Genomic DNA, 25,813 nt, shown 5'->3' with positions numbered 1-25,813 from the left:
GCGCTGCACAGATACAGTGGTTTTTAAGGTGACAGGAGACTTTTATGGCCTTTGCACCTCCTCTCACTCCAACTTGTGTTCATCTGTAAGGTGAGTCACAACAGACCATTAATTGACTGGATTCTGATGATTTCTGCTCTTTTATTGAGGAAAAATGTGAACAAACTGCCGCACTGTGGAAGAAGTTTAGCTTTTATGATGATGTCATAAAGCTGATACAGCGCTCCGTCTGTTCTCATCTGAACAGAGCCAGAGTCCACTTGAATTGCGTCCGAGACCACCTCCCCAAGTTGGCCTGGGTCCAGTGCCCAGGCGTGGTTGCATTCACACCACCAAAACGAACCAGACTTTGGGCTCAAGTGCACTCAGATCCGGGATTGGGGCCCTAATGTGAAAGCACCCTAAAGCCCCCTCTTAGGGATCTTATTTTTACAGCTTGTATCCTTGATCTTATTCTTTTGGTCATGACCCAAAAACTCATGAGAGTTGTAAAAAAGATCGACAGGTAAATTGAAAGCTTTGCTTTGCAGCTCAGCTCCCTCTTCATCCTGACAGTCCAGAACAATGCTTATCGATGCTGCACAACTCCACCTGTCATTCTCACGGTCCATTCTATGAAATAAAGAAATATACAGAGAAGAAATTTCTATGCTGCTCTTTTGCCAGAGAAACTATAAAACCTCCACAAAAACAGTCTATGCCCACTCCCATCACCCAAATCTCATCATTCTTTCAAGCTCTTGGACTGAGAGCAACTACAGTAGAGCCAACAATGAAACTGATTGTTTTTTTCCTGAGCAGTCGCAAAACATAATACATTTACTGAGAAATCAAATCTGTACAACAGCCCGAATCCCAAAATCCCTCATCGGATTACCAGCAGTGTTCCCCTCTGAAGAACAGGTGTCCCTGGAAGTCCTGGATCTCGAATTACAGGAGTCCAAGTAGTCAAAGCCATGAGCAGGTTTCCCACAGGTTGATATATTATCTGGAATAGCCAAAACAAAGTCCTAAAAAGCCCCATTTTAGCAGGCGTCTTAATCAATCTGCACTTTGTATTTGGGGACCAAGATTAAACTGACTGGAGGCATTCCTAAAACTGATTCATTCATCACCTTTCAACACATGATTTCACACCTCAGGGTGCCACACGTGCAGCCCATGTCCTGACCACTCTTCCTAATGAGTTTCATGTCAGACAGTGCTGGGGAGAACTGAGGGATTGAGCAGAAAAAAGGCTAACAAAGCCACTGTGTCCTCGGAAACACTGTGCAGAAACCGCCTTTGCTTTGTGAACACTTGTGCGATTACCAAAGAAAAACAGTGAAAGAACAAGCTACCGTGGGAAAGCAAAGACTGAGATAATATCCAAATAGAACAATCCGTGCTTTTTCCTGCACATACACATGCTCTCAGATAATCCTAACCGCTGCAGCACTGAACATTCATTCATCATTTCTGACTTTACATGGATATTAAAGAAATGTCCTGGCTTTAATCCTCTGAACATCTTCTTGTGTTCTATCTTCGTCCAAAAATAAACCGGAGCCGACAGTGAAAGTGACCTGAACACCACTCCTCGTCTTACATGCACATCTCTACATCTCCTCTACAATGTGCTCCACTTTCCTCCTGACTCCGACCCCTCTGTGTTGGTGCGGTTAAAGGTGAGCGCTGCTCGATTGAGACTCTCGCAAAGTGACAACCCAGTCAGCGTTTGTTAACATGTAGAGTGCCCTGCCTGCACCCTGGGAGACACTGATGCAGCTTGGCAGATCACACTGTACAGCCTGGAGCTACTGTGGGAGAGGACTTTGTTGACTAATATTGTTTTGGATGACTGCAGGAACAGTTGGGGGAACTTTTAATGACCAGCAGTGGCCTTTTTCACCCAAACAAGTGCTGCAACAGTTTATACATTTGATACAGTTCAGTTTTGTAGACAAGTATGAAGTTGTTTCATGTTTTTCAGAGTCAAACCCTGTCACAAAACTTTGATAAAACTATTACAATTATTTTTCAATGATTGCTATGTGACTTGCAAACTTTTTAAAACAAATAAGACATGAACATCTTAATGGTACATCCATCCATTTCTTACACTGCTTATCCCTTTTGGGGTCGTGGGGGGCTGGAGCCTATCCTAGCTGTCACTGGGTGAGAAGCCGGGTACACCCTGGACTGGTCACCAGTCAATCGGCAGGCATGCTTGCACTCACACCTACGGTCAATTTAGAGTCACCAAAAATCTGCAGTATAAAAGATTAAAATGAAGTACTTAAAGTATAATAGTAAAATACTACGCTTGAATGTCTGGTAGCATCTATTCAGTGTTGATCAATGTGTTAGGGTACAATGGACTTATTGCATTTCTACTGAGTTTGAACCTTTACATGAGAGAGAGGACTGTCCATTTTCAAGCTACAGTGAGTTATAACACAAGACATGTTAAATATCCAGTGCAGCTGTATGCACTATTTTAACACAATTTGAACCACAAATCTAGAATTAAAATGCTAACAAATCTATGCACAATTTGGGTAAAAATGATGCAGTTCAACCTTAAAAAAATCATCAGGCATCTGATGTTTCTTTTTTATAGCTAGTTTGCATAGGTAGAGTGGGAATTTGGCATCAAAGCTTAAAACAATAACAACGCATTTTTAAACAAAGAACATAAAAAGCAGCATATGGGGGTTAAATATACTGATTCATTCACAAACATGTTGAAAATTGTATTTTTAAAACATCACTTATTGCATTTATCCATCATAGCATATATAAGTCACACACTTTTAGCTAACCTGAAAGATTTGGGGCATAAGCCCCATACACCACCCACTCGCTCTGCCTATGATTTATTCAGGCCGTCAGCGTTGAAGCATTGCTCAAGGTTAATTAAGATCCATATAAGACCATCATTTTTAATGACTATTAATGGCATGTTTTACTGACCCCCTTTGGCAGACTTTGGTTAAGCCACTGCAGCATCTCCCTGCAGCCACAGTGATGTTAACCACTGCTCCTTAATGTCTCATCTCAATTTAAAACTCACAGCCAGCTCAGTGGACGAGTCAAAAGTTACCAAACATTTAACTTTTTTTACTGTTTGATTTCCTGTTAAATCCATAAGAAGCCCTTTTCCTCTGGTGAAATTCCTGACATAATCTTCAATTGAGCTGAGGTTCCTTATATTCTTTCAAAATAAAAGCAGGTCTGAATCCAAACAGGAAGTTGGATACAGACCAAAGTTTAAGACAGCACAAAAATCCAAAATTACACAAAAACATTTTAAATTAGGGCTGAACGATTTGGGAAAATAATCTAATTGAGATTTCTTTCCCCGAATACTGTGATTGCAATTTGTAATTATTTTTGAACTTCCTCATCTTATGTTACCTCCAACAGATAACTTATTGTGCTGATCTTGACTCGTACTGCAAATCAAATATGAATTTTTGTATTGAAGGGAGTTGTAATTTCTACATCATTCTCATATTCAATAAGAAAAATGTACAAAAATGAAGAAAGTAGGTGTTTTTTGCAGACTATTCTAAAAAATGTCACCTGAATGATTGCATGATGTGTAATGTACAACATCTCTGCTGCTTTAAAAGAGAGTAAACCGGTATTTTAGAACAAATTTCAGGTTAGAGAAATACTGCACCTTCTGTGATTTGAAAATTTCAGCAGGCAACATTGCAATTTAATTTAATTTGCAATTAATTGCCCTATTTTAAAAACAAATAGTGGAATTTAAAAATACAAAAAAAGGAAAATTAGGGCGCACCGGTAGTCGAGTGGCGTGCGCCATATACGCAGGCGACCCGGGTTCAAATCCGGCCCGTGACACCATTTCCTGCATGTCTCTCCCCGCTCTCCTCCCTGTTTCCAACTCTATCCACTGTTCTATCTAATAAAGGCAAAAAAGCCAAAAATAAATCTTAAAAAAAAAAGGAAAATTAATCGTGATTAATCCCAGTGAATAAACTATCTGTTTTATTAGTGTCTTTTCAGAATAAAACTAACCTATACTGGCTCCCCCACACACACCCCTGCTCCCCATCCTTTCATCATACACACAGAGCCGTTCATCTGTTTGGCCTCCTCCTCTCCCTCACTGTTTCTGCTTTAGTGTTATCAGCCTTGCCTTTATTGATTCACCTTAAAACACATGTTGTCATACTGGTTGTCAACCAGCTCGGGGACTTTACAGAGTTTTATCATAAATTCACAGAATAAACAATGGCAGAGGTTTGACGAGAGAGGATGCACAACGAGTGAATTTATGGGACGGACGGACAAGTGTGTGTCAGTGAGACACACAGGAGAGAGAGAGAGAGAGAGAGGACACTGCTCAATTAATTGATCACAGCCGGCAACAAATCTGCAAAAACAGATATCTTGAGGGTTAACTGACTAATGTGTGATGCCCAGATAAAGTTTCTGCTTTATATACATTACCTTACCATATCAATATCATACAAACATCGACCTGATGTGCAGAGAGAGAAGAAGAAAAAACACTCAAAGTGACGCCCCCCCCCCCCCCCCCAGGTGATGAGGCCCTACGCACCATGTGTGGTCTGTGTATGGGGAGGGGTAAGCCTGGCTCTACAATTCAACTGTGTAGACCTAAGGGCTAAAAGCCAGCACTCCAGAGGGCTGGACAGTGATTTCTTATGAGTAGTAAAAATACTGTGCTTGAATATCACATAGCACCATGCTCAGTGTTGATCAGTGCACTTGTACTGGGCTAAAATCCACATGTTATCTTGCTGCTATCAGTGGCACATTCAAGCTTCAATATTATGTAGATATTCAAATTAATTTGACTTTTTGAGTCACTTTTGGGCAAATCAGTAACTATGGCAGCACATTTTATGGCAATTGGTACAACAAAACCTCTCTAGTGTCTGGCTAACACTCATAGGTATTGAGGCATTAACTTTTACCCAGGCGGTCATAGTGGGTCAGGGCATGCTTAGAAAAAAAATCTGGAATCAAGTGAGTAAAGAAAGTGAGAGCAAATTAAGAATTAAAAGTATTAAAGATGGTGGTTATGCCCCGTGTACCGAGTGTACAGCCTTCCAAGAGGACGCCCTGAGTTTAAGACCAACCCATGGCTCCATTGATGCATATTATTTCCCGCTCTCTCTCCCTGATTTTCTGCTCTACCCACTGTCCGATCTAAATAAGGGCCCAAAGCAAATCTAAAAAGAAAGATACCATTTCAGTGTTTATGGGGAATTATCATCTCATTGCTATTCTATTTAGTGTTTTTGAAGATACCTATTAAAAGTTAGAAGATCTCAGACTCTGCTTCTTTTTAACAGAAACATTAAAATGAGGTCCAGTTGAAACTTTGGATTAATACTAATGACAATAGGTTGATATAATTGAAATCAGTGTACTTTTGGAGGGTTTCTCTTCTTCAGTATCCCTGAACATTAAAGGAGAACACAGTTGGCTAAACTCTTCTGTCTTTGGAACATTCTGAGTTGTAAAATGCTTGGAAGTAAACGACAGAAAAATCACAACTCCATGTTCTACAAAGGCGAAAAGAAAAATCCCTGCTTCACACTGAGCTCTCAGAATCCACACTCCTCGTCTTGCCAAAAAATGTGAAGATGCTTCCAAACTAGTAATCAAACTTTCAGTGAGAGAGAAACAGTAGTGGTGGCATTTTTAATGAGGATTAGTCCTCAGAACCAAAATGAAAGTAAAATTTTTCATGTCTTGTTTTCACACACTTGAATTTCAAGCAGTGCATGGGAAGGAAAACACAAGACGTAATGGAATAAAATCATGTCAGTAAATGCAACACTAGCTGGGCATATTAACTGTCCAGCGGTGTTATCTTTCATGGAGGACTGATAATAAAACAACACAGAGGGCGTCTTTGGGTGTCAACATCAGATTTGCCTGAGAGCTTATATTCCATTTTCTTTGCCAGAATAAATCACAGACCTATTGATTCTCAGCAGCCTTTCCAGGAATCTGTGCACATTATCACGACGAGCTCAGGGAGGCAGATATGTGACCTCATTTCTCTGTTCTTCAGGGATCTCTCCTGAGGCTCTCACAACGGCAGGGATGATGAATGTTTACATTACTATACCTTGAGATCCAGGCCATGGGATGTACTGCAGAAATCCTATCACATGTACTAAGTTACAATACATAGAGTCCATAACATGTGGTCTTTCATATAAAACCCTTAAGACAGGGTTTAATTTCAATCCATATTTACTTTCAGTCTGCTTTAGAGAGTGTTTTACGAGTGCTAAAAGCCAGAGTCACTCTATAGCATGTAGCTAGCTAAGAGCTAAGAGATTATAAGCAGCTGTACGAGCCTCGGGATTGGCTGACAGCTTCAGTTGTCATGGTTTTCATCCCTACAGATGGCCATGGTTACCGTGGCAATGGCAGCAGGATCAGCATTGACAGCATCGCAGGCAAGAATATGCAAAGCACACTGGTATCATCATCGCTACATCACTTTTCTCTCACCTTGTCTGACATGGCGAGATGGGAGCTGTGCTTTCTAAAAAAGGAAAGTGAGATTTGTAAAAGCTTCCTGGATTTGAACCAGCTAAAAAATATAGCCTGTGCGTGGTTAAAGCAGGAAAAGGTTAGACAAAGACTGTGAATGACATGTAAATTCAGTGCTTCTGGCTTTTCTTTATTTGTTTGTCCCTCAGAGATCACTGGGGTCAGTGCAGCGGGTATAAGCTCCTCTCACGCCCCAGAATGGCAGACCCATCTGTCAGCCAACCTCCCCGGGACCTTTCGCATGCACATCAGAACAACTGGCCCTATCTGCAGCGACTATACATACCCTTACATTATGCAGCCCATGGTACAGTTGATCCACCTTCTCAATGTCATAATAAAGGACACCAATGAGTCTAAAATCTGACTTTTAAGCAGATGTGTCTCTTATTATGTCCCTGACTGTTTTCAATTCAGAGTGAAGCAGAATCAGAGAATTTCTCATCCTCTTCCAGCTTATTTAAGTTCCTGATCAGAGTAGCTTACCTGATAAATAAATCCTTTACAGTGGTCCACTGTCAGCATGGTGCTCCTCCTGTAAGGATGCCCGCTAACTCCCCTTGTGCTTGCAGCAATGGTAAGACGAGAGGCTAAGGCTCAGGGCCTGAGCCCCACTCTGAACTCAGAGTGTCCGTTAGTGATTGTGAATGAGAGTCAGAGAGAGAACGGCAGAAAGCGATAGCTCCTCTGTGGGGTGAGAAGTTGAACCCTCTCCTTTCCTCAGCCACTCTCCTCAGCTGCTCTTCCCATGCTGGAACACGGCAGCAGTCTCACTCCAAAAACACAACATAAAAACAAAAGCAGGGAGCTCGGCGCGGCTCCGACTCTTCCTCTGCCTCTGTCTCTCCCTCTCTGCCTCCGACGGCTTTCATCCAGGGTAGCATCAAATGTTTCTGACAAGCGTCCATCCGCCAATCCCCCCAGAGAGATTAGCGCTCTGACATCACCGACGCTGTGCCGTGCACAGTTCTGGTCTGCTGAGCCTCAGATCGCTGTGGCTCTGTTACCTAAGAGGAGCCTGAGGTCGCGGGGAGTCAAACAGCATCTTGCATGAGGGGGGGCTTCACACAGCCCCGGCGAGGCTCTCACACACGTGCTGTGGTCACAACACAGCTTAAACAGAGTAGAGCCGGCACTGCAGTCTTACAGTCTACAGTGCATGCATCTTTAAGTGCATGTGTCTGTCCGTCTGTGTGTGTATGTCTGCACAACCTACCTGAGGCAAAGAAGCTGCTCTCTGGCTTTAGTGCATTGTCAGCGATACTGTGATCCAGGGATAGTGTGCTAGAAACACATCCAGAGGAACAAGCAGCTATTTCTGCAGTCTTTGTGGTTCATGTCATCTGATCTTTCTAGAAGTTTTAATATCAAAGACACCACTTAATATTCCTGAGGATTACACAGCAAGTTCTCATTTAACCGCACAAAATCTCATCTTTTAGCTTCATCTCTCTCTTCCTCGTACCATCTGTCTCTTAGAAAGTTCACCCTCTACCTTTCTCCATGCCCTCCTCATCCTCCTCTCCGCTGACACTGCTATAATTAACCATGCAAAGGGAGCACAGCCGTTTCAAGCTCCTAGCTGTGGCTGCAGGGAGGCTTCCTGCCCGCCTGCCGGCCTGCCAGTTTTGCACAGTTGGAGCACCAAATGAACCAGCGATTTCACACTGATCCAAGAACACCACGCTCAAAAGAACAAGCCTGGGCAGCTCGGTTAGACATCCCCCGTCTGTTCTCACTCATCTTCTCCACCTCGGACCAATCAACTAGCCCTCACTGGTCAGCCTGGCTGAGAGCCTGCTGTTATGTCAGGGTTTGTAATTAGGACCACTTCAGTCCAGTCCAAGTCAAGTCCATCCAGGATTTGATCCAATTGACTTGAAGTCAAAAGTGGTTCACAAGAGGTTCAAGGCAAGCTCATCTAGCTCTGTAGACAGTTCAATACAGTTTGGTGTATTGTGTTGTACCATATATGAAGTGCAAGCAACTGCAGTTTCTTGGGTGTCCACTAGAGGCTGGCTGCAATTGCACCTGAAGTGACATACACATACACATACATACACATACTCACCCCATGTTAAAATGCAGATTTTTTTAGATGAACAGGTTAACAGCCGGGTTTAAAGAAAAAGTTTGGTCTAAATAGTTCATGTCTTTATGGGCACACACTGTACAGGCAGTGAATTCTTTTTACAACAAGTCCATTTTGGTTTTTAGAAGGACTCTATTTATGCATTATTAGGGCCAATGCTGATATAACTACAAGGCAACATGGTGAAGCTGTTTGTAAGGAGGCTAAAGTCCCACCTTAGCTCCATCTTATTGTCTGTTTCTAGGCTCCAACAGCAACAGAAAGCTAGTTTGAAACAGCAATATCAACAAAGCAGCTGCCACAGATGTGCTTTAAAAGCCCTCTTAAGTAACCACATTATCATTAATGGTTCTGTCTAATATTCTCTTCAATCTAGTATGATATAGTATGGTATGGTGTGGTGTGGTGTGGTGTGGACTGCTATGGTGTGGGATGTATAGTAGGATATGGTAGGGTACAGTACAGTACCGTGCAGTATGAACTGGTATAGTATGGTATGGTATGTTACGGTACAATATAGTATGGTATGGTATGGTGTGGTATGGTTTGGAATGGTATGGTATGGTACGGTACGGTATGGTACGGTATGGTATGGTACAGTACAGTATGGAATGGAATGGTGTGGAATGGTACGGTGTGGTATAGTATGGTATGGTACAGTACAGTATGGAAAGGAATGGTATGGAATGGTATGGTGTGGTATGGTATGGTACGGTACGGTATGGTACGGTATGGTATGGTACAGTACAGTATTAGATGGTATGGTATGGTATGGTACTGTATGGAATGGTATGGTATGGTACAGTACAGTATGGAATAGTATGGTATAGAATGATACGGTATAGCATGGTAGGGTACAGTAAGGTATGGTATTGTATGGACTGGTATGGTATGGTATAGAATGGTATGGTATGGTAAAGAATGGTATGGTATGGTAAAGAATGGTATGGTATGGTATGTATGGTATGGTATAGAATGGTATGGACTGGTATAGTACGGTATGGTATGGTAAGGTATGGTATGGTATAGCATGGTATGGTATCCTAAAGAATGGTATGGTATGGTATGGTACGGTATGGTACGGTATGGTATGGTACAGTACAGTATGGAATGGAATGGTGTGGAATGGTATGGTGTGGTATAGTATGGTATGGTATGGTATGGTATGGTGTGGTATAGTATGGTATGGTACAGTACAGTATGGAAAGGAATGGTATGGAATGGTATGGTGTGGTATGGTATGGTACGGTACGGTATGGTACGGTACGGTATGGTATGGTACAGTTCAGTATTAAATGGTATGGTACTGTATGGAATGGTATGGTATGGTACAGTACAGTAAGGAATGGTATGGTATAGAATGATACGGCATAGCATGGTAGGGTACAGTAAGGTATGGTTTTGTATGGACTGGTATGGTATGGTATAGAATGGTATGGTATGGTAAAGGATGGTATGGTATGGTATGTATGGTATGTATGGTATGGTATAGAATGGTATGGACTGGTATAGTACGGTATGGTATGATAAGGTATGGTATGGTATAGCATGGTATGGTATGGTAAAGAATGGTATGGTATGGTATAGTACGGTATGTATGGTATGGTACAGAATGGTATGGACTGGTATAGTACGGTATGGTATGGTATGGTAAGGTATGGTATAGAATGGTATGGACTGGTGTGGTATGGTTTGTAATGGTATGGTATTGTATAATATGGTATGGTATAGTATGGTATAGAATGGCATGGACTTGTATGGTATGGTGTGGAATGGTATGGTATGGTATGGTATGGTATAGTATGGTAGGGTACAGTAAGGTATTTTATTGTATGAACTGGTATGGTATGGTATAGAATGGTATGGTATGGTGTGGAATGGTATTTTATGGTATGGTATGGCACAGTATGGTATGGTATTGTATGGAGTGGTATGGTATGGTATGGTATACAATGGTTGGGTATAGTATGGTATAGTATTCTATGGACTGATATGGTATGGTATGGTATGGTGTGGTATAGTATGGTATGTATGGAATGCTGTGGTATGGTTTGGTATGAACTGGTATAGTATGGTATGGTATGATATGGTATTGTTTGGTATGATATGTTATAGTATAGTATGGTATGGTATAGTGTGGACTGGTATGGTGTGGTATGTTATGGTATGGTATGGTACAGTATGGTATGGTATTGTATGTACTGGTATGGTATGGTATAGTATTGTATTGTGTGGTATGATGTAGTATGGTATGGTATGGTAGCTACATTACAACAATTTTCATGATACTTTTGCCTCGCCAGCTGACTCACTAATAGGCAATGCAATTGAAGCAGAGTAGACTGAAAACCACTTTGTCGTCCCTTGTCTGGTGATGGAAAGAGGGACCAAGACACCCATAATAAATAGCAGGTTCTAGTACACAAGTCCCCCTCAGTGTATAGAGGTAGAAGATTAAATTAAAAAGTTAGTGAAATTACATGAACAATGTCACGCTAAACATGGTAAGGACTAAGACATGTCGATTCAAACCAGATATAAGATGTAATACAAAAAAGGTTAGAACTTCACACAAAAAGGTAAATTCATGCAGGTAGATTTCTCAGTATTTAAAAGATAAAGGAGAGGAACTGTTTTGCTTTCTTGTTTGATACCACTAGCTGGGGTCGCTTAGTAGCTTGATTTAGCATTAACAGCTAGAAACCAGCTAGCCTATCTTTGTGTTAGGTTAACTGACACACAAGCATCTCTGAAGTGCACTCTTTAGTTCAGATTTTCCATTTTTGCTTGACAAGTGGTCATGTTTCAGTTAAGACCTATATCATTCCTGTTTTTAAGGTATTTTCAGATATCATTTATATTGATATTCAGTGTTTTATGTTTTTAATAAATGATGCTGATTGTCATCTTTTTATGGCTGAAGCAAGGGAGAGAAGTCCAGACAAACTTCTCACTTTTTGCAACAGCTTATTTAGTCCAGAAGAGCTATTATTGAAGTAACAATTTCTTTGCTTGCTAGTTGCTTGCAATAGCATACATGTGGTATAAATTCATTATACTTATATCAGTCTTCTTTTCTAACTCTTAAGAAAATGAAGGCTATTTGTTTAAGATCTGTACTATTTCAAATTTCCAAACTGATCTTCACCATTGTCTTTAACTGAAAAGCTAAACATCAAAATGATTACTCCAGATCAAACATTAGTTTAATTCTAAAAGGTGAAAAGGCACTCCTAATGCTAAGCCTGCAGATTGATTTCATCCTCATACAGCAGATAAAAAGCTCTCTATAATTGTGATCAGGCAGCTTTATTTTTATTAAAAGATGACCAAAAGGTACTACCAAAATATATTTCTAGCTTTTGAATTATTAAAATGCTTTAAAAGCATGGGAGAAAATCTGTTTTAGACATTATCCGCATCTGGTTATTTTTACTTTGACAGGTAAAAAAAATAAAATGTCATCAATTTTAGATATTTATTTTATTCTTTTTTTAAATGTAGAAATGATCCTTAAGTTGCAATAACCTAATAAGTTATCTCCCCTTGGAATGAGTTAAGGGATCAACGCTGAAGTTACCTACAAACAGGGGTGATGAGTATCCCTGCATCCTGGGAATAATGAGGATGTAGGCATCCTAAGTTCGAGTAAGGCGAGGCTACACAATTTGGCCACTGGCACACACTTTGTGCTCAGCCTTGTCCTCTCTCTGGCTCTCAGCCCACAGTTGCATAAGCAATATTTTGTCAGAACAGATGACATGCTAGCATCCAAACTCCTCTGTACGGCTGGCTTGATTGTCTGTTTACACTCATTTCCTGCGAGCTCTTCAAAGCCTTCTCACTTAATTCCCTATTATCTATTATTTACCCAGCGTGTTGTCGGCCGTGCGTCGCTGCCAGATGCATAGTGACATGTGCGGCAGTTGTGATCTAAAAATAAATGGCATCTGCTACACAAGCAGGCTAATAAAAGATATAAACAAAAAAATGCTGTTATTCTACTGCAGATTATAGATTATGAAATGCGGATTAAGAGCAGAATGTGACAACACCTCTGCCATCAGAGCCAAACAAACAGAGCAGCCGTCTGCAGTCTGAGATATTTTGCAGTGGTGGAAAAGTATTAGTCTTTCACTTAAGTAAAAACACAGATGCATTAAAACTTCATTAAAGGTAAAAGTCCTGTTTTCCAGTTCCTACAGAAGGAATGCTTTGCTGTAGGCTATAAAAAAAAAAATCTTTAAATATCCAACATCACTCACCTCTAACACACAGCTTTTTAACCTGTTATTGCTGCAGTATTTTACAGCCCTAACTTTAGAAGGACAGCTAGTTTTAGCTACTTTTTATACTTCCTCTCTTTCCTCTACATGGCTCAGTGTTTCCTGGAGGGGTGAAACTTCAAACCATTACAGGTAGAGAGTTTACCCGCTGAAAACTGCGGGAACAATGAAGCTTGCTAACTTCATGTGAATGCCTCATCACTCCTGATAGCTTTAACTAAGAGCTTCCTTTAGTTTAAAATATTAGCAGCATTTAAATCATCCATGCTTTATTTAAAGAACTGATTTAAGCCTTTTTATGGTTAAGATATATAATAAATCCTGGATCTGCAAGTGTTTTGATCATAAATATTAGCTAAATCATATTGTCTCTCACAACTGGTTTAACCTCAGTTAAAATGTTCATTAAACTCAAATATTCTACACACAGTCTTGTTTCACAATCTCTAGGTTTACAAAACAAATCAGAGTCAAGAGGTGATTACACAATAGAGGAAAGTGAAATTTCTCATGTTCTCTGAATTGCAACAAGTAGGGCTCACCTTCACTCCTCCTTTTGTAGCAGATCACAAAACGATTGGAAACTTCCCTGTATTGTCTTGCTGTTTTTTTAAATTGCCCTGCCACAGTAAGTATAAATGGCCTTTTCTTCAAAACAACACTGCCATGAAAGTCATTTTACAATATTACCACAGGAAACGTCTACATTAGGGATGCACGATATTGGAATTTTTGCTGATATCCAACATGCCGATATTTACAAACTCATAATAGCTGATGCTGATGTGGAGACTGAAATATAAAGGAAGTTCAGACCTTCCTTAAAACGCACTTTAAAGTTTAACTGAAGTAAAGCAAAAAATGATAAATAAGTAAGGAAAGGGTGTTAAGTCTTGTTAATCTAAAACAGATGGACATCTCTTGTCAATTTAAAAGATGCACTTTTGTTTTCTTTGTTTGACCTGATGCAATGTATAACTTCTTTAATCTGCAGTGTTACTATGTGTCGATAAGGCACAATTGAATCTCATTTTTTGTTAGATACTTTACCTTTCCTTTATTTTTCATTTTATTTGGTTATTCCTTGTTGTTTTGTAACTATCTAATCCATTCCTTTGTCATATTCAACAGAAGTTTTTTTTAACTTGGTTCAGGAACAAAGACCATGCCTCTCCAAATCCCATTTCTACTGCCTATCTATCATATATGAGCACGCCTTTCTCATCCATATGCCTCTGACTCTGCTTTCACATCCCTCCCATCCTAAATCACCTTTATTCTGACTTCTTTCTGTCTCAATACTGGAAACACAGGGGGCTCCGTGCTGAGTGCAACAAGAAGATGTTCCCCAAACCCAGAGTCTCTACCCCTCTGATTTCTGCATGTCTTACCAACATCAGCTGACATCAGCAAGTCATTGGACCCCTCCAACCAGATCAAGTTCTCCAACTTCCTTCAGCTACACCGTCACCAGCTCAAGCCAGTGGATCATGTGTCGAGGATCTATCAGCGCCACCAACTTGAGTCTCAAATCCCGGCTTTCTTTGGATCGGACCAGCTCAAGACAGTCCAACATTATCTCTGCATCCATCTGCTCGCTTCCTCATGAATTCATCCCCTCATCCCTTCATCCCACAACCCTTACCCTCATCCGTCCATCCCACAAGCCTTACCTTCAGCCCTTCATCCCACAACCCTTACCCTCATCCGTCCATCCCACAAGCCTTACCTTCAGCCCTTCATCCAATGACCATTACCCTTATTCCTCAACCCTTCCCTTTTTACCTCAGCCCTTTACATTCATCCATACATCCCACGACCCTTACCCTCATCCTACAACCCTTATCTTCACCCCTTCATCCCTCCACCTTTACCTTCACCCATACATCCCTTACCCTCATCCCTTCATCCCATGACCCTTATCCTCATCTCTCTATCCCACAACCCTTTCCCTCATCCCTCGACCCTTACCCTCGTTCTACGACCCTTAACTTCACCCCTTCGTCCCTTAACCTTTACCTTCACCCATACATCCCTTGACCCTTACCCTTATTCCTCAAACCCTTCCCTTTTTACCTCTACCCCGCAACCCTTTACATTCATCCATACATCCCACGACTCTTACCCTCATCCTATGGCCTTAAACTTTACCCCTTCATCCCTCTACCTTTACCTTTATTCATACATCCCATGAGCCTTACCCTCATCCCTTCATTCCTCACCTTTACCCTCATCCCTTCATCTCTCAACCCTTACCTTCAGCCCTTCATTCTTTCCTTTGTGACTGGCGTGGTCTTTGTTATTGAAATCAGAATATCTACAGAATATCTCTGTGGTTTAAATGTGATTAAACATGATTATAAATAATCTTCTGTTTGCCTATAGTAGTAGATACAATGCTTGAGTAGGTAATTTCATCACGTCATTTCACTGCACTTAATAAACTCTTAACAGACTTGTTTTAACGTGATAACAGTAGTTCATGCAACCTTTCTTACTACTCTTCCCTTGCCCTTTATACTTCTTTTTAATTCCCTTTTCTTATTGATTTTTTGATTGCACTGTTATGTTTTGAAGCAACTTTTAACAAGTGTAAGTTATTGTTGTCTCTGTACAAATCAATAAGACATTTTGCAAGTCAGAGAAAGAGGAAGAGAAAATGTACTCACCACATCTTTGTTTTCTTGGGGACTCTGGTCCTGCAAGACAAAAAAACCATGAAGAAATCAGTCACCAGGACAAAGAGAGAAATGCAGATACTCGGATATTTGCATGTGGATGCTCCGTTTGAATTCATGTAGTAAACTTATCTCAGCAATCGTCACCAGCAATGATGCATTTGGAGGCAGTCCTTCCTGCTGTAAATTAAACATACTCTCATGCTTGACCTTGGGAACCTGGTAACCTGCTTGAGTGGGATTGTTTTGTTGTGTTGCAACACTCCGAGGAATCCCTGAGATCCTCACCCTGCTAACACCTCACATACACATCCTGGTGAAACCATGACAACGCATTAGCTTGCTGTGTGGGCGGAGGGACCGTGGAGGGGGGGGAAGCAGCGATGAGTTACAATAAGAGGAAATCTACCACACTGCATTGAGACTGCAGGGGAAGCAGAACAGCCATCCCACACCACATCAGCCCCCGGTAGGGTTAAGCTCTGGAAAGTCTTATTGTAACACATCCACAAATAGAACAAACAAGGAGAGTATTGATCTGTATTGGGAGCAATCGCTGCTATTTAAAAGGGTAAATACAAAGCAATATTTTATCTCCATCCTCTACGGCAGCGGACATTTTTTCCCTCGTCTCTGCACAGTCTCACCTGAATGCTAATGAGGGGAGGCTGACCGCAGAAGAAGACTCTGCCTTCAAGTGGACCAATGTGTTATGTTTGAGATGGGTTTCTTAGAAATTCTGCCAGGGGTTTTAAAGGGCTCTTACCAAGGGAACCACATATCTTCATCCTGTTTGTTCCCTGTCTTTTCCCCGTAGTAGATCCAGTTTGGTCCTTTTAACATCTGACCTGTTGGTACCCGTCTTTTCCCTGTTGTGTTTCATCAATTTGTCTCCTGTTTTAATTGACCTGTCTTGTGCATTTTAACACTTCTGTTTCCTGGATAGTTTGTCTGTTTGTTCCTGACTTTTTAAGACTTTTATATTAAACTATTGAACTTAAAAATATCAAAGCCAGATTTAATACAACAGCACCAAAAATGGAAGCTCTGTGCACCTGTTATCTGTTAATTTCTTGTTTCAAAACTTACACAAAAACTTTAAAATGCACAACACATTGGCGATGCTTTAGCACTACGACTTGGCCAGTGTTTTGTGCAATTCAGCCAGTGAGAAATAGTTTTTTGCAATTCTTAATTGACTCATTCCTCTTCAATAAATGTGTGCATTGTCACGATCCAGCAAATTCTACTAATATGGATCATTACAAAACAGAATCTTTATAACTGTTATACACAAGGTACTGGGTCCACACAACCTGACTTTTTTAATGCATTTTCCCTTTGTTATTCAACTTGTCAGCTCTGTTTTAAATCTAACGTGTATCATATTCTTGTTTTTGCTCTGTTGTGCTGTTGAGAAAAGACTTAAGCACATCTGAACCCAACAGAGTGGAGGGTTAAAAGCCCCATCTTGTACTCATGTGTTAACTTTTTCCCATCATTTTCAGTTTTGATTTTACAAATAAGCCCAATGGGTTATGGGTAATAGTCCAGTGAGTCTTTTCATGGAAGGCTGTGAGCTCATTACATCCAACTGATGAGGCATATTACCTCCCTCTGCTTCCTCACTGTCAGGATCAAACACTTTCTGCTCTCATCTCGGTGTTACATCTCAGGCAGGCTGATCTGTAAAGCAACAGCTTGACAGCAGGTTCCATGAGTGTGTTTAAAAATCTGGGTCGATATGATTTGACTCTAAGGCAACATGCTATGGAGCCTCTGCGTGCAAATGAATGACTGTAGCTGCGGTGTAACACTGTATCAACCTGTATCTCAGATGCCATCTGTGTGAAGGTGGAGGCGTTTATGGCGAGAGAAAAATCGTTTGCTCAAATATGAACGCGCACACGATGGAAACATACATTTAAGGTGCGCAACATCCATGTCTGTAATGATATTCACAAGGCACGCAACCGGCAAAGCCGTCAGAAATATGGGTCATTTTCAAATACAGATGCAAAATATGAATCATACACTGATGGGATGTTTAATCCAAACTGTTTCTTACTAATAGAAATAACCTAATCCGATGAACACCAAATGAAATGGATCACAATCACAACAATAGCGTGACAATGTGCTCTTACCGTTGGTAACAGCGGCTCCATTTGAGCTCCTTGATCCGTGATGTCCATCTTTTCTGCACCTCAGCTTCACAATAGACTCGTCGTGATGCGCTGCTCCGCTTCTGTCAAACGCTGCTGGAAGACGAGGTGGGCTGTTTGGTGATTTCTTTTCTTGTTTTTTAATCTCTTCCCCCCCGTCCCTCACATTCACCGGCCGGGTTTTCTCAAATGGAGGTAGCACAGCATTCCCGTCCTGCCCTACATCATTTACGCATGAAGGAGGGAGGTAGTGCTTCCCATTACACGCGTGTGCGCAGACTTCTGAAATTATTTGTGTGGGCTAATCCTCCGTAAATATGTATCCACAGCCACCAGCGTGGATATATGACGCTAAAATCACTGTAGGCTTTCCTGAATAATCCCTAATAACATCCTGATCAATTAAGGGCCATTTGGTTGACTTAATTGTGAATTTTAATTACCTCATCCTCACCTTATAGGTAACTCCACCCACAGTCACATCCCTATTCTCCTGCTACAGTAACAATGCAAACATGTTGCCATGGCTGCCCCATACAGACAACGTGCCTTCTTTAAGCTATCCATGTGGATTTTTCATACACCGGCCTGCGCCACACAGGCCTTCTCCTCAAAGAGCCGCAGCCATCATGGTGACACCATCTGCCTTGGCTTCAGCTTTAATTATAGATTTGCTGTTGTATTAAATGTTCCTGCAGATAATCCTGCATGAAAAACACAAGCTGCACCGATGCACCTGGCGTCCCATCGTTATTTGGAGCTGCAGCAGAAGCACGCGATGGTGCACCGGCATCAGTAACCAGATTACGGCAGCGGCAGAGAAAGTTAGACACTGGCGCCCTCTTCTGGTGGAAGAAGCACAATGTCACTAGTGTTTTTGAGAATCAGAATTAGATTTACTTGTTATGCAATTGTGTTAGGCTATCTGAAGAGAAACCTTTGATTAAATTACAAGATCAATGCTGCAGAGGGCAAAAATGCTGCAGATTGACTGTTATTATGATGATGAATGCAGACTTTTAAAGTAGTTTATGTTCATTATAAAGGCTAGTGAAGGGAAGTGAAATCAAATCTATTAAAGCAATTATCCAAACTACCCTGTCTGTCAAAGCTGCACCATCTCTGCTGACACTACATACAGTTATATCTGCTTGTAACTAATTTTAAAACTATCTTATTGATAGATCAAAGTGTGTAAAGGCTGGAAACATTCAATCACAGTTTAACTAAAGGTGTCCCACAAGACTAGTCCTGGACCCTATATTAATTACAGTCTATTAATAACGTTGTTCCCTCCTTAGCAGACAGTAATTTTCATCATTTTAAAGATATATTTGGGGATTTTTATGCCTTTATTCAGTGGATAGATTCAAAACTAAGGATGAGAGGTTGGGGGGGAGCTGCAGGCCGGACTTGAACCCTCTAACCCAGTGTTACTCAACCCCACTCAACCAAAGAGCCAAACTGTTGAAAAACATCTTTGCAAGAGCCTCAATCTAAGTGGTCTAATGTGGGTGAAAGTGGCAATAGAAATAAGTTAAAGGTGGCTAAATAGGTGAAAAGCTGCAAAAAGGTGGGCAAAATGGGTGAACAGGAGTAAAACAGGCAGAAAATGACAAAAACTGGGTGAAAAGTAACAAAAAATGAATTACAGGTGGCAATCATGTTAAAAAAAAAAAAAGTGGTAAAAAAGTGACCAAAAAATGAGTGAAGAGTGACTAAGATTGGCAAAAAGCGGCAAAAAGGTGGGGGAAAATGAGTGAAAAATTACTAAAACTGGCAAAAAGCAGCAAACAGGTGGGGGAAAATGATAAAAAAAAAAAACTAAAAATGGAAAAAAAAAAAAGCAGCAAAAAGGTGGTAAAAAAGGGGTGAAAAATAACTAAAATTGGCAAAAAGCAGCAAAAAGGTGGGGAAAAATGAGTGAAAAATAACTAAAATTGACAAAAAGCAGCTAAAGTTGGGGGAAAATGAGTGAAAAATAACTTAAATTGACAAAAAGCAGCAAAATGGATGGAATGGTTCATTCTGAGGTCAAAGTTTCCATTTTTAATGGTTTTCCAGGGGAATAATATTTTAAATTTAGACATAAAAGTGCCACAAATCTTCATGAAAGAGCCAGATGTGGATCTAGAGCCTGCTCAGTCACAGCAGGGACTTGATTCTGAAATTAAGTCTAACCTGAAAGTCAAGCAGGGTCAACATTTAAGCATAAACTGTCAAACTCTTTTTAAACCAGTAATAAATCATGGGAAACACAGGCAAATATCTATGAAATAGAGAGTCAAAATCATGAGTTTAAAGGGTCAATATATGAGTCTAAATGTAAAAATATTGGATTGAAAGTCAAAGTTGGGAGCTGAAAAGGTCAAAATTGGAGATAAAATTGGAAATAATGAGTTAAAAAGGTCAAAATATGACTCCATCTAAAACAGGGGTGTCAAACTCAAACACAGCAGGGGCCGAATTCTGGATTCAGGTCTAACCTGAGGGCCTAACAAAGGTTATTCTGGTTAATTAAGACTAACTAAATAACAAAAACTAAAATGTAAAAGCAATTTTAGTTAACTGAAACTATATAAAAACTAAGCTTTACAAATAAAACGAAAACTAACTAACACTGTATTGTGTGCTTACAAAACGAACTAAAATGAAATAGAATTAGGGACAAAATCTCCTTAGTTTTAGTCTTTGATACTAGCATACTGACTGACATGAACACCCAAGCCTGGAGAGAGTAAAATCACCTGATTTAATTGAAGACAACTTCACACAATGGTAATTTTAGGTCTTGAGTTGTATACCAACATTAAAATTAAATAATAACAGTGAAAAGTGAAGAGCCCTTTTGGTTGTCGCCCCTGGCAGGTATCCCACACTGCCGACAAAACTACAACTAACACTAAAACTAATAAAAACGAAACTAAAACAAAGCAATTTTGCAAATAAAAACTAAACAGAACTACAAAACAGCAGTAAAAACTAATCAAAACTAAACTGAAATTCAAAACAAAAGGTAAAAACTAAATAAAAATCAAAACTAATGAAAAATCCACAAATATTGTAACCTTGGGCCTAACAGGGTCACCTTTTTAACTATAAACTGTCAACCTCATTTCAACAGTGAAAAAATATGAAAAAAAAAAAATAGCACTGATGATAAATGATCTTGACAATTAAAAAGTTTAAAAGATAACTTTAAAGGCTTCCAATCTGAGAAAAGTAAATTTATTAGTTCAAAAAGGTCAAGACATGAAATAAATAATAAAAATAAATAACAAGGCAAATATATTAGAAAGAAAGTCAAAATCATGAATTTAAAAGATCAAAAAAGGAAACAATTTGTAATCATGAAATCAAATCAAAATATGATTCAAAATTTTAAACTGTGAGTATAAAAAGTCAAACTACGGGATTATGAAGTCGAAGTTTGGAGTTAAAACTATGCAATAAAATACAAAATAACTGGTCTAAAAGGTCAATATTTGACTTAAAAATAAGAATTATGAATCTTAAAGCTCAAAATATTACATGAGAAGTCAAAATTATGAGCTGAAAATCTCAAAATACGAAATAAAAAGTCAAAATCCTAAGTTTGAGTCCTAATTGTAAGATGCAAAATTAAAAATATGAAACCTGGCCTGTGGAACAACAAAATTAATTTCTTTTACCACATTCTTGACTTCTTAAAATAAACAAATATTACATTTTTAAAAAAATATATTTTTACCGCTTACTTTCTCAGATTTTATGACGTAACAAGAATATCTTAAATCATCAAGTATAAGTTTACATTTTTATACTTGTGAAAATCTGCAGACCTCATATTGATGAGCCAGTTATAACAGAAATATGAGATGATTTTGCGGGCCGGATTTAACTGTTCCACGAGCTGGATTTGGCCCCGAGGCCTCGAGTTTGACACCCCTGATCTAAAAGGTCAAAATATGAGATAAAAAGTCAAAATTATGAAATGAAAAGGTCAAAATATGAAATAAAAACTCAAAATAATTAAGGAGCAAAATTTAAAATCAGTTTATATCTATTTTTACTCTTCCAAATGTTCATAGGTTAACAAGGATTTCTGAATTATCAAGGTTAAGTTTACATTTTTATCTTGGAGAAAATCTGCAGACCTCGGATTTGAGTTCAACACCCCTGTGTTAGATCATCCGCACCTCTATAAATTTCATCCTTATACAGACAATATTATTTCACATGCCTCTGCTGTTGCTGTACAGATAACTGAAGAAAAACTGCAAAATGCTTTAAATAGTCTTCTGAATGCTTTTACTGCTCTTAAAATTGTTCTTAAAGCAATCAAAACCAAATTTACGATCTTGTCTAAAGCTAAAGACATTGATTTTAAGAGGCTACCACTAACCACACTAAGTGGTAGCCGCATTGAAAGGGTTTCAGTGTCTAAAATATCTCCATATTTGCCTTGATGAATCTTTTACATTGAAACAGTATTGAATATCTCATTGGCAACCCAGTAAAAACTCTAAGTATTGTATAGAAATATATCTCACTTTCCTCCTAATTGTTGGAAAAGTTTAGTTGAGGCTATTTTCTGTCTGTTCTGCGTTGTAGTGATTATGCTGCTGCTTCTGAGCTCAAATCTCTGTTTATCACTCTTAAATTTTTTTTTTTAGTAATTTTATTTTTATTGGCAACCAAACATGTACATGTCATGTAACAACATTTTACATCTTATTTGGTTTTCCATTTTCTTGCTCCTCAACATGTTGTAACCACAAAGTTCCGTATTTACAGCACAGTAGAATTATGAGTAAAGGTTATGGTACATGTCCAAAATCCAATCCAGTTAAAGTCCTTCTCCACTGACTCACAACATGTAAGCTTTGGTGCCATACAGTCAACAAAGTTACAAATCGGAACTATTTACAAAATGACTGTGGGTAATGGTCCTAACTAGCTCATATATTTACAACTTCATCAAATCCATGCCTATTGGGTTTAATATATTCTATCCAGCTTGACCATATATTAGCAAATTTGTCATGTTGCAATCTTAGGGAATATGTCAATTTTTCCATTTTATATATTTGGTAAATTAAATCTACCCAGTCTTCAATCGAAGGTGCTTGAGGCTTCAGCCACCTGCGAGTTATGGCTTTTTTACCTGCAGCCAGAAGTATGAAAAATCAAATCTAAAGGGATAGTTGATCTGATTACTGCCTGAACAGCATGATGAATGCTTTTCCAATACTCCCCAAGCGCAGGGCATGGTCACTCTTGAATTCAAAACCTTGGACCCTTACTGTTCTGTTTATTTTGTATAAGGTTAGTTGGACATCTCTGGCACAGAGGAGTGATCAATACTTGTATCTTTTTATTTATAAATCCCTGATTTGGCTTTAATTTTTTTATGTTGAACTGGACCACAGGACATTACCAAATTCACTCAGCTGACTGTCTTTCTGATGGACAATTTAAGTTGATGATCTCAAATCATTTCAGCACAGTGTGCAGTTGTTCTAACTGAGCCTTACCCTTTTTGGTTTGTTTTAATCTTGTTTAAATGTGTCCTTTCTTTTTTTATTTCAACGTTATTGTAAATTAGGGGAACCTCAATGATTTACGAGCTTTGAATAGAGGTTATATGAATAGATCATTTTTAACAAATAACTATTTATCACTTTATTTTTACATAAGATTCCAGGTAGGACAGTATTGTTAATATCAGTAAAGCTTATGATGGTGTTAGGAAAAAATAGATACAAGGCCTGGTACTCAATAAAAATACTGCTTACAGTGAGACCAACCTATAACCTGCAATTTTGGTCAGCAGTGTTGTGTGACGTTTGGTCTTCATCATTTCTTCACAACAACAGAGACAGACTAGAGCTGTCATGATTAATCGAATCATTTGTCACCAATTATGATCCATTATAGGTGTATTCTAATAAATTTGTTACGCACATTTAACCACCTGTCATATTTGTCTCAAAGACCATCCAGCATCATGAAGTGCTTTAATGCGGACTCTTTCATGTTCAGTCAGCTCTCCACATTTTACCATTTTGAACAGGAATGAGGGATTTCAAACTGAATTCACCCAAATTTGAGCCAGTTCACTGGGCTTCCCTGAGAAGTCAGAAATGAATCAAGCATAACATTCAACCACTAAAACTCTTTTTTTTTCAGGAATGCAAGTAAAATAACTATCATTTTAAATATTAATCAAGAAATGTTCATGTGCTTTATTATTTTTTCCATTTTTTGTAATCAGTAAATTTGAAAATTCATGGATAACAATAATAATTATATTTTAGCATTAAAAATATCATTGGGGTTAAAGAGCTTCTACATATTGGTGTATTAACCACTGCAGAAACATAAAAATGATTTTGGTAATTACCAACAATAGACAAACAGTCTGCTTAAACTAATACTGCACAAAAAATGATGTGTTTTCATGTTTTTATTGAACAAACCATTTAAACATTCACAGTGCAGGTTGGAAAAAGTATGTGAACCCCTAGGCTAATGACTTCTCCAAGAGCTAATTGGAGCCAGGAGTCAGCCAACCTGGAGCCCAATCAATGTGATGAGATTGGATGTGTTGGTTAAAGCTGCTCTGCCCTATAAAAACACATACCAGTGTTGAATTTGCTGTTCTCAAGGAGCATTGCCTGATGTGAACCATGCCTGGCACAAAAGAGCTCTCAGAAGACCTACGATCAAGAATTGTTAACTTGCCTGAAGCTGGAAAGGGTTACAAAAGTATCTCTAAAAGCCTTGGTGTTCATGTGTCCACGGTAAGACAGACTGTCTACAAATGGAGAAAGTTCAGCACTGTTTTTACTCTCCCTAGGCGTGGTCGTCCTGTAAAGATGACTGCAAGAGCACAGCGCAGAATGTTCAGTGAGGTGAAGAAGAATCCTAGAGTGTCAGCTAAAGACTTACAGAAGTCTCTTACATGCTAACATTTGTGTTGACAAATCTATAATAAGTAAAACATTAAACAAGAATGGCGTTCATGGGAGGACACCACGGAGGAAGCCACTGCTGTCCAAAAAAATCGATTGAGATGCTGTGGCATGACCTCAAGAGAGCGATTCACACCAGACATCTGAATAATATTGCTGAACTGAAACAGTTTTGTAAAGAGGAATGGTCCAAAATTCATCCTGACCATTGTGCAGGTCTGATCTGCAACTACAGGAAACGTTTGGTTGAGGTTATTGCTGCCAAAGGAGGGTCAACCAGTCACATGTTTTGTTCAACAAAAACATGAAAACATATCATTTTTTGTGCAGTATTAGTTTAAGCAGACTGTGTTTGTCTATTGTTGTAACTCTGATGGAGATCAGAACACATTTGATGACCAATTTATACAGAAATCCAAGAAATCTCAAAGGGTTCACATACTTTTTCTAGCAACTGTATATATATATATATATATATATATATATATATATATATATATATATTATAAAGGATAGGTTGTGATACCAGCTGGGCAGAAAAGACTTCTTCAAGTAAGAAACTATGCTGTGATTAAAATATAAGATATACTGATATATTTTCAGACAAAAATTGTGTAAAATGATAGTTTCATTATTGAAGTTTACACTGATGTTGAAAAAAATGGATGCCATGCCTATTCCTTACTCTACTGACAATTATATGTGCATGGGCATAGCACAGGGGGGGAAAGGGTACTGATTCCCCGGGCCCCCAGTAGAGAGGGGCCCTTGAGATGCCTGTATGAAAACCCATTTGGGTCAAATAAAAAGAAAAAATTGTGAAAGTACAGCAATTCTTGAAAAGAAAAATGTCTAAGTCATAATTATGAAATAAAAGGTCATAACTATGAGATAAAAAGTCAGAGTTGGGGAAAAAAAGGAATAATAAGGAGAAAGAAAGTCAAGATTATGAATGAAAACGTCAAAATTATTATTTAAAAAGTTATAATTGACTAAACGACTTTTAATCTCATAATTTCAACTTTATATTTTTACCTCCGCCAGGGAAGTTATCGGCAGGGTTTGTTAGCTAGTTTGTTAG

The 25,813-nt window shown here is 39.1% G+C and overlaps 1 protein-coding gene across 6 annotated transcripts in view; it reads right to left on the bottom strand.

The window, feature by feature from the left end:
• LOC121506140 (sodium-driven chloride bicarbonate exchanger-like) overlaps positions 1–25,813 on the bottom strand; it is a 92,044-nt gene that overhangs the window by 65,103 nt on the left and 1,128 nt on the right. For 3 of the 6 annotated variants that reach the window (XM_041781742.1, XM_041781739.1, XM_041781741.1), the window contains exons 2-3: positions 17,759–17,872; positions 15,603–15,632 (exon numbers count right to left, since the gene is read on the bottom strand). In XM_041781742.1, coding sequence (XP_041637676.1) covers positions 15,603–15,632; positions 17,759–17,806 — 78 coding nt within the window. In that variant the 5' untranslated portion in view covers positions 17,807–17,872. Of the gene's footprint in view, positions 1–7,041; positions 7,391–15,602; positions 15,633–17,758; positions 18,040–25,813 lie in introns of those variants that run through there. The other 3 variants (XM_041781738.1, XM_041781740.1, XM_041781743.1) reach the window with 3 other exon arrangements.

Source organism: Cheilinus undulatus, linkage group 24, assembly GCF_018320785.1.
Source record: "Cheilinus undulatus linkage group 24, ASM1832078v1, whole genome shotgun sequence".
Taxonomy (NCBI): domain Eukaryota; kingdom Metazoa; phylum Chordata; class Actinopteri; order Labriformes; family Labridae; genus Cheilinus; species Cheilinus undulatus.
This window is presented reverse-complemented; position numbering and strand designations above follow the sequence as displayed.